General features: G+C 47.6%; 1 protein-coding gene across 2 annotated transcripts in view; it reads right to left on the bottom strand.

Annotated features, from left to right (window-relative positions):
* Positions 1 to 1,164: 1,164 nt before the first annotated feature.
* UBTD2 (ubiquitin domain containing 2) overlaps positions 1,165 to 17,490 on the bottom strand; it is a 40,753-nt gene continuing 24,427 nt past the window's right edge. For both annotated transcript variants that reach the window (XM_069028738.1, XM_069028736.1), the window contains exon 3: positions 1,165 to 1,653. In XM_069028738.1, coding sequence (XP_068884839.1) covers positions 1,256 to 1,653 — 398 coding nt within the window. In that variant the 3' untranslated portion in view covers positions 1,165 to 1,255. The remainder of the gene's footprint in view (positions 1,654 to 17,490) is intronic.

The following is a 17,490-nucleotide window of genomic DNA, read 5'->3' as shown; positions in this document are numbered from 1 at the left end:
CAGTGATGGCTTAAACCCCAAGCAAACAGAAATCCTGATTAAAAGAGCAGGGCCTTGATCTGCACCAAAGGCAGTGCCAGGCAGGGCTGCAGAGCAGCCACGGCGACACAGAGCAGCTCCAGCTGGGGGAACATCCCCCCAGCCCCACCATGCTCTGAGTTTTGAGACTACAAAAGGATTTGTCATCTGCTGAAAGGGCCCCTGTTACATTCTGCAGGCTGGGGAAGCCCAGGGCCATGCTCTGTGCTGGTGGGGACACCTCCAGCTGTCCTGGACAGTCACCACAGCTCCGAGGCCGGCTTCCAGTGACACCCCGAAAGCTGGGAACTGGGTGCTACTGCATCCTCACCATCTTTGTGCCCTCCAGGGAAGCATGGGGAGCTGCAATCCATACTCCATTGCAGCTGGGAGGAAGTGCAGAGTAAGCTGGCCCTGGGATGCTGTGGGACAGAGGGGCCGCACCTCCCGCTCGGGGGCACAGCGCATCGCTCACCTCGGCTCCCCTGAGCACAGCCTCCCTTTGTGCTCTGAGGGAATTCAGCAGGCACAGGCTCAGGTGCCCACGAGCCAGCAAACAGAGGCTGAGTGGGTGCTGGAGCAGGTGAGTTACAGTACAGTACGTGAGAGGAGACAGACTCACTTATTGCCTGAGCGCCGGCTCGGGAGCCAGCAGTGGCACAGGGCTGCACTGCCACCTTGGAATGTACAACTGCTCGCTCTGAGCATCACCAGGAGCTGCCAGAGAGCAAACCCCAGCCCAGCCCCACAGCCCAGGGCTGGCTGTGCCCCAGCAGAGCCCGGGCACGCCCGGAGGGATCCCCGTGAGCGGCTCCTTCCTGCAGGAACTGTGTGTGCTGCTGATATGGAACTGGATACATTGATTCGGTTCAAAGTTGGTTTTTTAAATAAAAGTGCTCTCTATTGCTCAGGCCTCATGGATCAGGACACCACTGATAGTTTCAGGATCATTACATAGCTGTATTAAGTGAACAATCTCTTCCCTCCCTCCTTTCCCTTCCCTTCCCTTCCTTCCTTGCCTCGTCCCTCCTGCTGTCGTGTTCTATACGAGATCAGGCAAACCCCAGAGGCCAGGTTACATTTTTACGTTTTTGCAGATCTCCATCACAGATGGAATTTTTGCTGGTCATTTCTTGCAACCCATCCACGAGCAGGACAACCCCAAAAGAAGAGAGGGCAGCGAAAACAAACCCCACAACAGAGACGCAGGAGAGAAGAATCCATAAACGAGCAGAAATCAGTTTTCCACCGGGGTGGGATTTGCTAAGGGCTGGCTCACAATGACTTGCACCACGTAGTCCTTTGGGATTTTCAGCTCCTCCAGTTTCATTTTGTCTGCCAGGGGCCTCCCAGAGAAGAACCAGCGCTGGCTGCCCGGCTCCACTCCCTCCACGGCGTGCAGCCGCCGCTTCATGTGGTACACGGTGTCCATGCTGCGGACCAGCAGCTTGAGGTCTTTGCCCGTGGACAGGCGCAGGCGGAGCTGGCACTCGTGCCCGGAATTGGGAGGGGGGTCAGGAATATCCAGAGTCTCCAGGTCACCCTTCTCCTCGATCATGTTGATGGGTGGGGCAAGGCAGTAGACGGGGAGCTGGTAGCGGTTGCCCAGTTCATCGTAACACTCCGTAAGAGCACCTTTAGGAGAGAAGAGGGGGAGAATGAGTGGGAATTCCTGGTACATTTAACACTGGAGTGGTTGCTCTGGGAAGTTTTACCCTGCTGTTCAACCACCCAAGAGGTGAGGCCTGAATTCAGCTTTTAAAGGACCAGACAAAAATCATCAAAAAGCATCAATGCCCCATCTTTGCACACGGAAACTTGGGGTTGAGATAAAAGCATCCCCTAAAAGCCAAACACCTCCCTCCCTCCAGATAAACTTCCAAAGCAGGGAGGAAGGATGAGGATGTGCTGCTGTCATTTCAAGGAGGAATCTTTCAGCAGCAGCATGGCCAAGGTTCAGGACACACCTGCACCCAGCAAAGGCCACTTGGACCAATTCCAGCACGCTGACCCCGAGCTGTGAAAATGCAGGAAAGCGCCGTGAAAGGAGCATTTTGGAACTTCTCAAACATCCCCAAATTGCTGAAATGGTTTGGTACAGGCCTCGTGTTTAGAGAGCACTGCCAGGACAAACAAACACGGCCACCCAAGTCTGCGGCTCCATCGCCGCCACGGCAGCGGCGCCCAGCATGGATTTTGTATTTCCACAGCAGCTCTGACTCCCACCTTCACAGCCCTGGAGTGTCAGGAGGGAGTTTTATTTCCCTGAACTCCCTTGGGATAATCTGGAGAACCTGGTTGTGAGCACAGGAATTCTAACACAGGCTGAAGCATCAAATGAGAGCCGAGTTTTGCACAGTGTAACTTTATAAAATAGATTCCACTTTATAAAACAGATTTCGAGCACTACCCTGGAAAAGCAGCACGTTTTCCGTGCTGTTTAAAGAATTCAAGTGAGAGAAGGCTGAAAACAGAGCCTGGGAAACTGAGGAAGCTGCATCCCAAATCCCAGCAGGAATCCCTGCTCTCTGTGGTTAAACCCCCAGCTTCTCCCTCTCTCCCCTGGTCTGAACTTACCTGTAGACCAAATTTCCACATTTTTGCCCCTAGAGGGGGCACGGTCACTTGCCAAATTACCCATCCTTGTGGAGCTGGGAATGTCTGAAGAGGAGCCAAGTCCTTGAGCTACAGAATATTAAAAAACCTCTTTGACTGTTCTGCACACCACAGCCAAGTGCTCCTTGTTAGAAACTAAGAGGTTTTTTTAGTTTGATTTTTTTTTATGCTGACACTGAGTTGTTTTAAACTTTGCTGTTTGATCAGCAAAATTACCACAATATAAAATTATAAGTCAGGGAAATGTGGTGTCACCCAGCCCAGCGTAACAGCAGCATCTTCTGCTGGAAAACTTTTGGACAGAAATCCTCTTTTTTTAAGGATAATTTGTGCTGGTGGAAACACACAGAGGAAATCAATAAAAAGATCAATGTCTTTACGCTTTCTGTTTGTGCAGGTAGCACCAAGGCAGCTGTGCCCTGAGATTTATGAGAGAAAAACAAAGAAAAAAGGAAATAAAAAGATATAATTACATCAACTCATTACAGTGTTTTACCATTAATGAATTTCAGAGCAAACCAACTTTTATCAAAGCTGTATTGGACCCAAACCCTTTAATATTCTTTGTCATTTACAGACTCAAGCCTGAAGTTCTCACACTTCAGTTCTGTTTTACAACATTCATTTCACTCCTCATCGATTTGCTAAATGGCACAGGACTGAATTCCAGACATAGAAACAAGTTTGCTGCTAAAAAAAAGCCAAAATCAAACCTCAACAGCCTTTCAATGTAGCTAAAGCAGCTCAAATTTCTTCAAAAGCCACGTATGTTAAAAAGAATGCATCAGCTTTAGAAGAGCACCTCAAAGAGTTAATTTTAAATAACATGGGGGAGCTTGCTGAGGAATTTCTTCATCATTTATCTCGTCACCCAGCTGAACTAACATCAAGGTCAAAGCTTATGCTATAAACACTGGATTCCTTAATCATCATCAGATAAGCAATATTAAAACAAATCCTCTCCAACAGCAGCTAACTTGGAGGTCTGTGGCTAAAAAGATATAAATAAATAGAAAAAAGACACAGCAGAGGAAAGCTCTTGCCAATAAAACCCCACAGTCCCATCCCGGACTGAGGAATGGTTTACAGCAAACTGGTAATGTAAGAACAGGTTATTGCAAACCCCACCAGTAATCCCAGTGTTCTGTTCATCCTGGTGAAAACGTCCCAAGTCCCTTCACCTGCCAATCAGTGGCTTTAGGAGCAGATCTATTGATTAAAGAAGGTGATTACTGAGAGCAGCAGCATCCCCTCCACCCAGCACTCTGCACCTGCTGAAGCCGAGCCACAGCTCCAAGGACAGGAGGTGCCGGGCCCCAACTCCAATGAATCCAAAAGCCTTCCCAGCCCATCAAGTCCAGCCTGTGCCCCATCCCCACCTTGTCCCCAGCCCGGAGCACTGAGTGCCACCTCCAGCCCTTCCTTGGGCACCTCCAGGGATGGGCACTCCAAACCTCCCTGGGCAGCCCCTGCCAAGGCCTGAGCACCCTTTCCATGGGGAAATTCCTGCTGCTGTCCACCCTGAGCCTCCCCTGGCCCAGCCTGAGGCCGTTCCCTCTCCTCCTGTCCCTGTTCCCTGGGAGCAGAGCCCGACCCCCCCGGCTGCCCCCTCCTGTCAGGGACTTGTGCAGAGCCACAAGGTCCCCCCTGAGCCTCCTTTGCTCCAGGCTGAGCCCCTTTCCCAGCTGCTTCTCACAGGATTTGTGCTCCAGCCCCTCCAGGCACACCCAGCACAGTCCCCTTCAGCCACCTCACTCCCTCAGGCCATCACAACTTTGGGTCAAGTGGCCTTTGGGGAGCCTCACACCCTCCAAGGTGTCCCAAACAGGCAGAACGTGAGGGGGTGACACGGTGGAGCTCAGAAGTGAAGAATGGCTGAGTTAACCAGGAGTTAAGTGCGAGGTTGGTTGAAGTGATGAAGGCAAACACGAGTTATTGGAGAGGAAGAGAAGAAGTGATGGAATCACCCCCAGCCACCACAGCACGGCCAATCCCACCAGCCAGGTGGCAGCTCTTCACCGAGGCACCACAGGAATCAAACATCCCACCCAGCAAACACCTCCTAACTTTGCTGTTCTACCTGAAAATCACATTTCTGATCCTTCCTGCAGGATGCATCAGCTTGGACCACACTCAGCTGGGAGGGGCACTAAAAGAATATCAAGCTTTTACGAGAAAGAGGAAAACAAGAGAGAAAGAAATATTTTTTCAGGTTTTTCTGTTACTTAGGCAACCAGGGTCCTTCCAGCATAGGAAGGACGCAGCCTCCTTAAACCAGAGGAGGAAAAGGCAGCACAGAGCTGCTCAGAGCTGCAGGGAACAACCACAGCCCAAGTGAGCCTCATTTCCCTTCCCTGCTTCCCTTTCCCTCCCCAAACCAGAGCAGGTTCAGATGCCAAAGCCTGCAAGGTGAGGTGGTACTTGGGAGTTTTCACTGCTGGATCATCCAAAGAAACCCCTGGAAGGGGCAGATTCCAGAAGGAAAGGAGCAGGAAGGAAGGGTGGCAGACACGAAGATACAACGCAAAAACAACAGCAGATGGGATTATTTTCATGTTTCAGAAGTAACACCGGCTTGGAGAGTGAGGAATTCTGGAAGGCAGAGAGCTTCTTGTTGGTTGTTCTCCAGGTAGGAGACAGCTTGAGAATTTCAGAGAGAAAAATAAGCAGATGTGATCATCAAGCGTAAGGAACGGGAACATTTTGAAATCAATTGCCTTGCAAGCCACAAAAAACTTTGTTTTATGAAGATTATTAGGATATTTCACTGGATTGGGAAGGGAAAACATGAAAATGGACTGGTTAAAATGCTGCTTCCACCCCTAAGCAGTTCAGAGTTTGGACTTACTTATCCTCCTGCAGGACCAACAATTTAAGAGATCTCAATAGCAGGAAGGTCAACTTTTGCAGGAGTTATTAAGTCAAGCAAATATGGCCACACTCACCTGAAAACACGAAAAGTTTAATGCATTTGAAACGGCATTTTGGCATTTCCTAAAGCTGCACACCATCCTCTTCAGGAAAATTCTGATTTTCTGTTCATAAGGTGCCTTGTACTTTAAGTTTTAGAGCAATCCTGAGAAGCATTGCTCAGAAACAACCAAAACTTAAAAACTGAGCAGATTTCCATCTTTCTTTTTCCCCTTCTCCCAGAGAGATTTGCTGCAGGAAGAGAAATGAAGACAACACAACCCAAAATGTGGCGTTGCAGCGAGACTCAGCTAATTTAAGGAGACTGTGTATAACACATTTGCCCAAGGAACAGCTGGTTCAGTTGTTTTTCTGACTGAAAATCTCCATTCCAAAGCCAATCTGAGCCTGGATTGCTGAATAAATTGGGAATAGTAGAGCTTTCACCTGTGGAGTATTGATTTGAACCCAACATAAATCACTGATGCCTGAAATTCAGCAGGAAAACAAAGGGGTCTCTGGGTCTGACAGCACAGAAATTGCTAGAGAGCAAAGATGAGGCAGAAAAGCTGAATTATCTCTTCATCTTTATTAGCTGCTGATTCCAGGTCAGAGCTGGGAAAGCCAAGATTTTATAAGGAAAAAAAGTCCCTGTCCTGATGTGGGAGAGGTGGAAGGTGGCTCGTGCAGAACGGGAGCAGGGTTGGGACAAGAGCAAACACGCAGTGCTTTGTTCCACTCCCCTCCAAGCAGCCCAGACTGGGAGGAGTTCACACCAAAAAGCTCTTCCTGACTTAAAAACTGCTCAATTCATCCCTGGAAGTGTCCAAGGCTGCTGTTACCAACGTGGTTTTCCCATTTTCCAGAGGGAAATGTGTGGGAATACTCGTGCAAGCCAGTGCCTTGTACAGAGGACAATAAGGCAGCTACAAGAATTAATGGTGTGGGGGAAATAAACTTGAGAATAAACCACCCCCCGTGCTTCTTCCACACGAAATTTCCATGGGTCATGCAAATTTTAATTGCCAGAAAGCTCCTGGACAAAGGTGCCATTTGGATGCCAAGCCCTGCTCTCCTCCCCACCCTCCCTCTGTTACTCCAGCTCCTGAAAGGATGGGGTTTGCAGATAATGAGTATTAAACATTTAATAATTCTCATTCCCAATTGCCTGAAAAACAGCCCTTCCATTATGGGAACAATATTGGTCTGGCTCCATTCCACGCTGGAGAACAACTCCCAGGGCCAGCAGGAGATCCCAGTGCTCCAGGAGCTGCTTGGTGAGCAGGAGCAGCTCATTCCTGCTTGTGGCAACTGGCACCAGACACACGGGGACCGTGCTTGGCACACCACAAGGGGAAAGAGGGGAAAATAAGGAGACTCCAACATCCTTCCCAAGCCCAACAGTCCCACCCAGCTGCCCTTCCTGCAATCACAGAGTGGTTGGGGTTGGAAGGGACCTCTGGAGATCCAGTCCAACCCCTGCCCTGGAGCAGGTGACACAGGGATGTGTCCAGGTGGGTTGGGGATGTCTCCAGAAAGGGAATCCCACAACCTCCCTGGGCAGCTGTTCCAGGGCTCTGCCGCTCTCCATGGAAAGAAGTTTTTCCTCATGCTGTAATACCAAAATAATACTTTTAAAGAGCAAATCCCAGCTGCAGAATCCAACCAAAGATCCCTCAGGTGTATCTAAGCCTTCCTGCTTCAAACTGAGCACAGCTCACCCTAATACAGGGCAGGTTCCTAAATGAACTGGTTGTCCAGAGGAATTGTGGATGCCCCATCCTTGGAAGTGTCCAAGGCCAGGCTGGAAAAAGCTGGGATAGTGGAAGGTGTCCCTGCCCATGGCAGGGGATGCAGTGGGATGAGTTTTGAGGTCCCTTCCAACCCAAATTTTGGGAAAAGCCTGCTGCACATATACCATGTGCATCACTGATCCTCTCCCTTCAGCACAGCAGAGCACCAGCATCACTTCATTCATTAGCACTAATTAACTGGGCTGAAGGTGAAAGATAATTAACAGTCTCCTAAAACAAATACATTTCTGCACTGAATGAGCCACTTTTGTTGAGGTTTTAGCCCCAGTTCCCAGGTGTTCACCCCTTACCGTGCCCCATGTGCTGGAGCGGGGAGAGCAGAGGGATCAGCAGAGGGAAGAGGGATGGGACACTTTGGAAAGGGGGGCTCAGGGCCCTGAACCAAACCCTTCAAAATTTCTCTTAAAAATCCTCACAAATGCCAACAACAGCAGTGGCAACCCTGCCAGAAGAGCTGGAATCTGTCACCCCACCTCACTGACCTGACAGAAAAAGAGGGGAAAGCAGGGAAAAAAGGACCCACAACCAGAAATCTCCAACCTTCCACACACGAGCTAATCCTTCCCTAATACAGCTTTACTAGAGCTCAAAAGCCTCCAGTCTGTGCAGTTCATCGGGTTTCCATCACTGGGGTTGATAAATAAAGTAATTAGGCATTAATGCTTGGTAGTTGTCATGTTAACAACACCGTAGGTACTGCCACTTCCATATCCCTGTAAAACTTGGATCTAATCTTGCATGGAAGTAACAGCTTCCAAGAGATATTCCATCAGGGTTCAAAGATGACAAGTCATTTTACTAATGAAGTATTCATCTACTACTCTGCTTTGCATGTCATGAAAATAGATGCCTGTCTAGACAGGCTTCTTAGATAAAAATGTAAAAATAAAATGGTTGGGAAAAGAGCTTCTCTGCGTACCCCCTTCGTTTACATTTGCTGCTCTGCATTATCCAGCTTCCTCAAGGGGCTGGAGGGTTTTGGAGGAGAAAAAGAAAGCAGAATATCATCATCACCTCAAGCTGCACTGCACTCCTCCAAGCACAGCAACCCTGGCAGTGTTTAAAGGCCCCAGGTCACCTGTTCAGGGTGAAGCTGAACTCAGATTTACAGAAGTTGTCACTGCCTTGGTTACCATTGATTTTTTCAGTCTGCTGTTCCCATAAATCCAGAGTGAACACCTGGCACTCAGCATCCCAAATCCCGTACCTAACGTGGTTCCAATGGAAAACCAAATGGGAGGTTAAAATTAAACAGGGATAGAGATTTCCTTTTTCTTGCCAACCACAGACAGACACAGATTTTGTCCCTGGAAGTCTACAAAGTGCCACGTCCTGACCTTCCTTGGGCACCTCCAGGGATGGGCACTCCAAACCTCCCTGGGCAGCCCCTGAGCGCCCTTTCCATGGGGAAATTCCTGCTGCTGTCCACCCTGAGCCTCCCCTGGCCCAGCCTGAGGCCGTTCCCTCCTGTCCTGTCCCTGTTCCCTGCGAGCAGAGCCCGACCCCCCCTGGCTCCAACCTCATTCCAAGGAATTGTAGAGAGAGAGGAGGCACAGCCTGACCATGACTCGTTGGGATGTTCCATTAGCAACTGGTGACCACAGAACTCGAGCAGCTCCACCTCCTGCACTCCAGGCAGGGAGTTCAACCTCCAAACAATCCCCTGCCCACCGCTGCCCACTCAAAATGAGATTTTGGACAGTTTAATCCGAGCTCCAAGAGGATCTGGAAGGAAATTTGTGCTGACGCTGCACTTATTAAAGCTCCAGGTACAGCAGCAGCAGCCCCTCAGACTGAACACCAAAGCAAATGTTGGCTTTGATGGAGTGTGGAGAGCTCTCCCAGCTGTTTGCAAGAGGTGGAAAACTCCTAAAACTAAACAACTCTCCCCAGTACCTACCTGTGTGCAACAGGGGAGAGAAAGCAAGCACAGAATGACCCAAAGGTTTGCCCTGCACTTTTGTTCTGCCTGCTCCCAAACTCCTGTATCCCTGTGCTGGCATTCCAAGACCTGCTAATGAGCCTGGAAGTCACTCATTTGCATGCTCAGTCTCCAAGGATCACCAGCAAAAATGTGAAAGGCTCCAGGGAGGTCAAGCAGCCTGACACGATCCCACATTAGTGCCCACATCCTAAAATCAAACCACAACACGAGGCTGGTCCGAGCTGTGGGGGCGGAGGGGATTAAAGGAGGTCACAGGGGAGATTTGAGGCAGCAGCGTTGCTTTATTTGCTCCTCACCTCCAAGGTGCTTCTCCTTCAGAGGAAATAAAATAAAAAAAGTAAATAAACAACTAAATTCTGGATTAAGCACAAAGGTGGAAGATTGAATGTTGGTGCTGCCCCTGAACGTGCACTGAGCAGAGGCTGCACAGATGGTGAGAGCCCAGAAAGGTTAAAAAATTCAAGGCCTTGCTGTAGCTGTGACCTTCTCTACAAACCTTCCTTGATCACTCAGGAATTATTAAAAACACCTCAGAGGTTTCATTGTTCCTGTGTAATGCCAAGGATAGAAACCCAGAGTTCATTTTGCTGCAGATAAAGCTACAAACCAAACACTGCTTGCTCTGGGCTGGGCTCAGACGTGGCTCAGCAAAAAAGCCAAGCCCCACTGGGCTTCTCAGTGATAACTGCCAGCAAAAAGCAGCTCCCAGCTCTAGGTGCAAGCAAAGCCAGGAAAATTCTTAGAAATGAGGATTTTTCCAGAGGTGTGTGTCTGTAACACACACCCACTGAAGCCTAATAATGACTCAAAGTTATCAGCCTGAGGTATTTATCAAAGGAGGCTGTGGAAGATTTAAAAATACTGAAATACCTCCTGAGTGCTGCCCATCCAGGTAGGATTTCCTCAGCCATCACCTGCCCCTAAAATGTTAAAGGGAGAAGCCTTCTGGGGCTCAGACACTTCTATGTCTATATAGGCAAACTATTTTGCCTTGGCTTTGGAGAAAAGTTACCATCTCATTATTTATATTCCTGAAGCCAAACAAGCAGAGGATGCCAAATGTTTTGGCCACAATCAGCTGGAGATGATGGAGGAGGAGGAATGGGATGGGCCAGGAGCAGGTGAGACACCCCAGGGCTGGCTGAGCCCCTCATTTACCAACCTGAGGAACCAATTCCTCTAGGAACACCAAATTTACTGCAAAACACAATTCCAGAAGCCAGCAAAGCCACCCCTGGAGATCCCCATGGAGAACTCTCACTGGAATCTTCAGGGAGGAACACATTTTAAACTTCATTTCCCACTTCCATTTTAAACACTTCACGTTTCTTTTCCTCATTTCCCAAGCAGACAGCAAGGCAGATGAAGCTGATACCCAGTTCCCCCACTGTAAGCAGCCAATAATGGAGTAAAAGTCCACTCCTGGGGAATATTTAATAAACCAGACATCTTGTCCTGACCACTATCAGATACCACAGGACTATTATTCACTTCAGGCAGACACACTCCTCCCTGGAACATCTGCAGCACCCAGATCAACAAGCAGCTTCTTACACGAAGAATTTGAGATGTTCTTTTGTCACGTGGGTTTATTTGGAGCATCTCATGGCCAGTTTGGGTTTGTTGCTTTGGCTTTTTTGGTTTTTTTTTTTTTTCCTTAAAGGAATTAGCTGCAATTTTCTGGTCATGCATTAATAGTTAAAAAAAAAAAAAAAAAAACAACCAAAAAGAGCATTTCTAAAAGATGTTGCACAGTCACCCTCCCCACACCAGAAAACACAAACTGAAACCAAAGACAGGAAATAGAGAGGCAAGAGCTACAGGGGAAGAGACTCGAGAAGAGTCCAAGCAATTATGTTGACAAAGCTCCTCAAAATACCTTTGAAAACACCAGAGCAGAAGTTAAAGGTATTTAAGGAAAACAACTGGAGGATGGAGCCATAAGTGGGGTTTTTATTTGAAGGGCTGAGAGTTTCTAACCTGCACTTAGATATATAAATATTTCAGCCAGCCACGACTGCTTTGCATCCTGAGGATTTGATTCATTTTCCTTCCACTTGAAGAAAACATTGGGAATTCAGCATCCCTCAGAAAGAGGATGTGGAGATCTATTTAAAAAAGTATTAATCACAGCAGAAATGATGGAAAGCAGCATCTTCATTGGAGGAGGCTTTGAGGAAAGTGATTCTTTTCCAAGCTTAGGAGGGATTTGGTGAAGCACAGCAACACAGCACATCCTTCACTAGAACCAGGGCCATTTCCCAAGGGGAATGAGCCACTTTTCCAGGGGTGATGGACATGGAAAATGCCAAGAATCACCGAGGTAAGAGACAGCAGAGGAGGAGGAGGAGCTGCCACAGTGCCCCGAGCAGGCTGGGGGAAGCTGGAGCAGGGGTAATTCCACAGCCAGGCAGGGAGCGCTCGGCCTGGAGGTGAAGATGCCTCATCCAGATGGAGCCTCCTAAAGAAAATGCAATTCCTGTGCCTGGGCACTGAAAGAGGCAGAGCCTTTGGGAGATTTCTCCTCAGCAGGAGGCACTTTGTGAGGAACCAGGGCAGCCAGAGCGTGTGGGGCTGCTCCAGGAAATGGATTTTGGGATGAGCTGGAGTCCCCCACTCTGGGAAATGGATTTTGGGATGAGCTGGAGTCCCCCACTCGGGGAAATGGATTTTGGGATGAGCTGGAGTCCCCCACTTGGGGAAATGGATTTTGGGATGAGCTGGGCTCCCCCACTCTGCAAAATGATTTTGGGATGAGCTGGAGTCCCCCACTCTGCAAAATGATTTTGGGATGAGCTGGAGTCCCCCACTCTGGGAAATGGATTTTGGGATGAGCTGGGCTCCCCCACTCTGCAAAATGATTTTGGGATGAGCTGGAGTCCCCGACTCCAGGAAATGGATTTTGGGATGAGCTGGGCTCCCCCACTCTGCAAAATGGATTTTGGGATGAGCTGGAGTCCCCCACTCTGGGAAATGAATTTTGGGATGAGCTGGGCTCCCCCACTCTGGGAAATGGATTTTGGGATGAGCTGGAGTCCCCCACTCTGCAAAATGATTTTGGGATGAGCTGGAGTCCCCCACTCTGCAAAATGATTTTGGGATGAGCTGGAGTCCCCCACTCAGGGAAATGGATTTTGGGATGAGCTGGGCTCCCCCACTCCGGGAAATGGATTTTGGGATGAGCTGGGCTCCCCTGCTGCTTGGCAGGAGCCCAGAGGTGCAGGAGCACACCCAGCAGTGCCATGGCAGGGTTTCTTGTCACACTTGTCCCTGTGCTGCAGAGCGAGGCCATGACACGACTGGAAGCACCAGGGTGGCCAAAACTGAGGTGCCAAGCAGCAAAACCGGGCTGCAGCTCCCACCCCTCTTCCAGAGGATCCACGGGTGCTGTGAGGCAGGAAGGGATTAAACCAGCCTGGGTGCAGGTTTATGAAAGCTTGACTCAGTGTATTCACTCCCCATTTCAGTCAAGCTAAGCCTACAGAGGGGACTTGACGTCAAGGTGGTTTAAAAATAGACACTGATGTGTAGAAGAAAAACCAAAATAAAAGCACTCTCCTAATGCACACACGGCCTCAGTGCCAGCAGCAGCTTGGCTGCTTCCTCACAAGACAGCAGCAATTTTGGGTTTTAATCCCTGCCTTTTGGGTGTGTTTTTTTTTACTGAAGTAAAAACAAACCAGAAAAACCTTCCCTCCAATAACTGCTGTCTCCTGAGCAGAGTTTAGGCAAAAAAAAAAAAAAACAACCAAAAAGCAACAAACCAGGAGGCTCAGCTGTAAATTTTATGATGTTCACTACAGATTTTAGAGTTTCCTTAACTTTGATGGCCTGCATTTTCCTCTCAGCACTACTGCTGATCATACTGACAGACATGCTTTGATAGTCAGACCTCCCAAAGCTTTCGTAACTCTGCTGAAATCTAAAATTAGACAGCCACAGTCACCAAAATATCATCCACTCCCCTTTTAAAGGGGCATTAGAGAAAGCTGAGCGAGTATTTGGGATCCTCACAGAAAAACACACTGTCCAACAAGGTTCCACCTGCGTGGAGAGAATGTAAACCATAAAAAATATGATTTTTAATGAGAATTAAAAAGCCTCTTCAGACAAACAAGCAATTCCTACAGCTTCAATTCCCAGCAATGGATACAGCATTTGTCAGGGATGAGAGGAAGAAAAACCACAAAGACCTCGTGGCTTTAGGGGCAGCAGTTCACAGAGGATTCAGTTTAAATGCTAAAGATGCCCCAGCAAAATTCACTGGACAGATTCACTCCATCACCAATTCATCACTACAACAGGTGAGTCCAATATTGGCACCACACAAAAAGCTCTGCAAAGTCACACAGTTCCACTCCTGGAGCTGCTGAATTTCCAGGAGCCATCCATGAAATGGTCAAAAACCTCCTGTATCATTTTGTGGCAGATATTTCTGAATGACTGTGTAAATTTAAATATCAATGCTTGGCTTGCTGGGCTGGGAGCAGACACTGACAGCTCAGTTCTCAATGGAAAATAAAATAAATGGACTCAACAAATGGAGATTTTCATCAACATAAATAAAAATGGAGTTTTCAACATAGCAAAGGGCAACTTTTTATATTGACTACAGCTGGTGAGTGTTAAAAACACCCACAACCCAAACCTGACAGTGGAGTGCCCATCCCTGGAGGTGTCCAAGGAACAGATTCCAGGGAATTACGTGTGTCTCCTGGAAATTAGGCAGCTCCACAGGTGGAATTCTGTAATTCTGCTTTTTGTGTGAAGGCAATATTGGACTTACCTGTTGTACTGATGAATCTGTGATTGAGAGAACCTGGGGGTGGCACTCAGTGCTCTGGTGACAAGGTGGGGACTGGTCACAGGTTGGACTTGATGGTCTTGGAAGTGTTTTCCAACCTCAGTGATTCTGGGATTGTGTGTGATTGAATTAGTAGAGTTTTGCTGCAATTAGGAATTTGGGGGAAACACACCATGCCTTCCCCACACTGCTGCTCGTGGCTTTGAGGGGGCTTTTTGTTGTTATTTAGGACTTTTTTTAAGCTTTTCTATTTATTATTTCAGCCAAAGGGGAAGAAACTGCTCTATTCAGAGTGGGAACATTTCAGAAATGTCCTTTACTTCTCCCCAGCATTGCAGTGAAATATTCCCATCCCCACTTTTCAGGGTCTCAGCACAACTAAAGAGCCAGAGCTGCCAGGCTGCTCCCTGGAAAAGCCACAGGAGCTGTGTCTGAAGGCACAGAAAAGTTGAAAGCTCAGCAGAGAGACCCTTTCATCACTCAAACAGCACTGAAGGAGCTAAACCCCAAAATCCAGAGAACTCTGCAGCAGCAGGTGAAGTGCCCATGCTGGAATTTATTGCCTCCAACTGCTGAGTGTTAAAAACACCCAAAACAACCCAAAGCTGAGGGTGGAATGGCTTTAAGGGTAAAGGTAACCTGAACTTTATCACCTGCTAAAGGTAACCTGCATTTGATTACAACTTCCCCCTGGAGAAATGGAGTTTTTCAAATCCAATTTCTGTTTTAGCAACCAAGCAAAACAATGCCAGGTCTGCAGATCTGCAATCTCTGAGACATTAAACCCCAATATCCTGGGAGCTCTGCTGCAGCACATGAAGTGTTCCATCCTGGAATTTCAAAACTCCACCCCAGCCAGACTGCAATTAATATTAACGACTTGCAGGCCAAGTTCAGCTCAACATTAACATTATAATAAAATACTACACACTCCAACATTTCCTGTTTGATAGCTGAGAAGTGTGGAAAACTCTTCTTCATTAAATTTAAATGGACTCATTAATAAAATATGGAGGATGTGCTACTTTAAGACAGGAGGAGGAGAAAAAAAAGAAGTATAAATCGGCCATAATGTTATTTCTATTTTTAAATCCATCCCACAGAGTCACCCAAGATAGATGAGAAGTGCTAAGCCCATCCCACAAGCTTATTTATTTATTTAATACTTCTTACATGCTATTTTTACTAGCAGAAGCCAGCAAAAGGCATCCATTAGAAAAATTACCCTGGTGAGAGTTTTCCTCACACCAGACAAGTGACAGATCTGGCTGAAAGCAGCCTCAGAAGAGATGAGGTGGGTTTTTTGGGTTTTTTTCCCCCTCCCTTTCCTGTAGGATTCTGGAATAAAAAAGCAATTTTATTTTTGCAGCATCAGCTAAGCCCGAGTCTCTATCTGCAAAATCTGTATCTGTCAGTCCTTACTCACTCCCCAGCCCCCTCTCTTCTCACTCCTCCACTTCCTGCAAGGTTTCATTTTTCTCAGGAATCCGTGGCTTGAGCACAGTAGGGACAGTCAAATGTGGATATAGGGCTGAGGTTTGGGGGTTTTTTTAAGTCTCTTGTTGTACACACAGCAAATGAATGAAAGGAAACACCACAGCCCCTGGTACTGCATCGTTTTGCAGACATCCTTTGGGAGAAGACAAAAATTAGTGAAAGGCCTTTCATTTTTTACATAGACTTAAAGGAATTTATCCAGCAAATGTGGGGTTTTCTTAGGAAAATATTTTGATTCCCATCACAAAGACAGAGCACTGAGTGCCACATCCAGGAATTCCTTGGGCACCTCCAGGGATGGGCACTCCAAACCTCCCTGGGCAGTTCCAAGGCCTGAGCACCCTTTCCACGGAGAAATTCCTGCTGCTGCCCACCCTGAGCCTCCCCTGGCCCAGCCTGAGGTTTAATTTTCATCCAAACTCTGCTACAGAAGACAGAGCCTGGTCAGGTAAAGAGCTCCAGACAAAAGAAGTGGGTACAGAAGGTGAATTTTAGAAGTGCCACTGGTCCCCTGCCACACTCTGGGTGCCCACGCAGAGCCCAGGGCAGGGTGGGAGTGACCACAGCAGCTCCATGGGGAAATCCGATGGAATATCCACAGGATCTGATCCTGCTGCACACACCACAGCTGCACTTCTTCACTGCTACTTTCCCTTCATTCCAACTTCTGCCCAAAATGAGCTTTTTGTAAACAAAACCCCAGAGGTTGTTGGTGTCACTCAGAGCAAGGAGAGATCATCTGCCCTACCTGCCCAGAGAAAAGCTCAGTTTGCTGACAAAAGGCATCCCATGGTCCATAAATAAAGGATTTGATCTATCTAATCTATTAGATAGATTTAGATCTATTAGATCTATTTAATCTATTCATACCTGGCACTAACAATGCCTGATGACTGAGGAATATTTGAATCTCTAGAAGCAGCAGCTTTCTCTGGAGTGGGAAGGTCACACTGCATGGAGACCTGTGCCAACAGCTGATGCACAAAAGGGTCACAATTTTGAATAAAAAGCACATAATGCAATACAAAAATCCCCAGTAAACATCCACAGCCTGGGTAAAAAAATCTAAATATTCTCTCTGTTTGGAATTCAGCCTCAAGCCAGGCCTGGCTTGGGCAGCAGAGCCTCTGATACAGCTTTGATTTCTGAGTTATTTCTGAGATATTCTGAATATTCTGCATGTGGGCCTTAGAAAGCAGATTATAACCTGCCAGCAGTAGGCAGGACTCGAAACAAACTGCTGGAAAAACAAATTTAAGAATTCACATCCATTTTCTTCCAAATCTGGGAGCCTTGAAACTCCACATTACACATCCTGTCTTCTCCTGAGACACACAAGGGGCTCCCCTCTGACCCCAAAACCAGACTGGAACTTCCAGGCAGGATTAAACTGCTCCAACTCTGCCATTTCTTAAAATCCTCCCTCACAGTTATGCCACTCTAACAAGAGGCAGCAGAGTCTCAACATGCCAAACACCTTCTTCACATGTTTTGATGCCATAAATTTAATGTTTTCCCCTCAAGTGCTGCTCATCTGTGCTCGTGCAACATTTCAGCTGAATGCACAACCCAACACTGCCAAAACAGCTCGTTAATGGGGGCTCATCAAATTCATTAGAGAAATAATATCCCCTCTTGCTGCTCCTGGTTCCAAATTTTCATTTATTAAGAGAATTCTGTTTTTACCAGTCTCTTGTATGGCCAAAAACAGACTCAGACCCTCCCAGAGAGGAACTTTCCCACATTAAAGACAATTTTTGAGGGCTGAGCTGCAGCCTGATGTGAGGAAGAGACCCCAGGGAAAGGTAACCTGTGTTTTACTCCACCTTCCCCATATATAAATTGAATTTTCCTGGCACCTACTATTTTTATTTTAGCAACTAAAA

Source organism: Aphelocoma coerulescens, chromosome 13 (assembly GCF_041296385.1).
Source record: "Aphelocoma coerulescens isolate FSJ_1873_10779 chromosome 13, UR_Acoe_1.0, whole genome shotgun sequence".
In the NCBI taxonomy this organism is placed as follows: domain Eukaryota; kingdom Metazoa; phylum Chordata; class Aves; order Passeriformes; family Corvidae; genus Aphelocoma; species Aphelocoma coerulescens.
The sequence above is the reverse complement of the archived record's forward strand: the minus strand, read 5'-3'. Positions and strand labels throughout refer to the sequence as shown.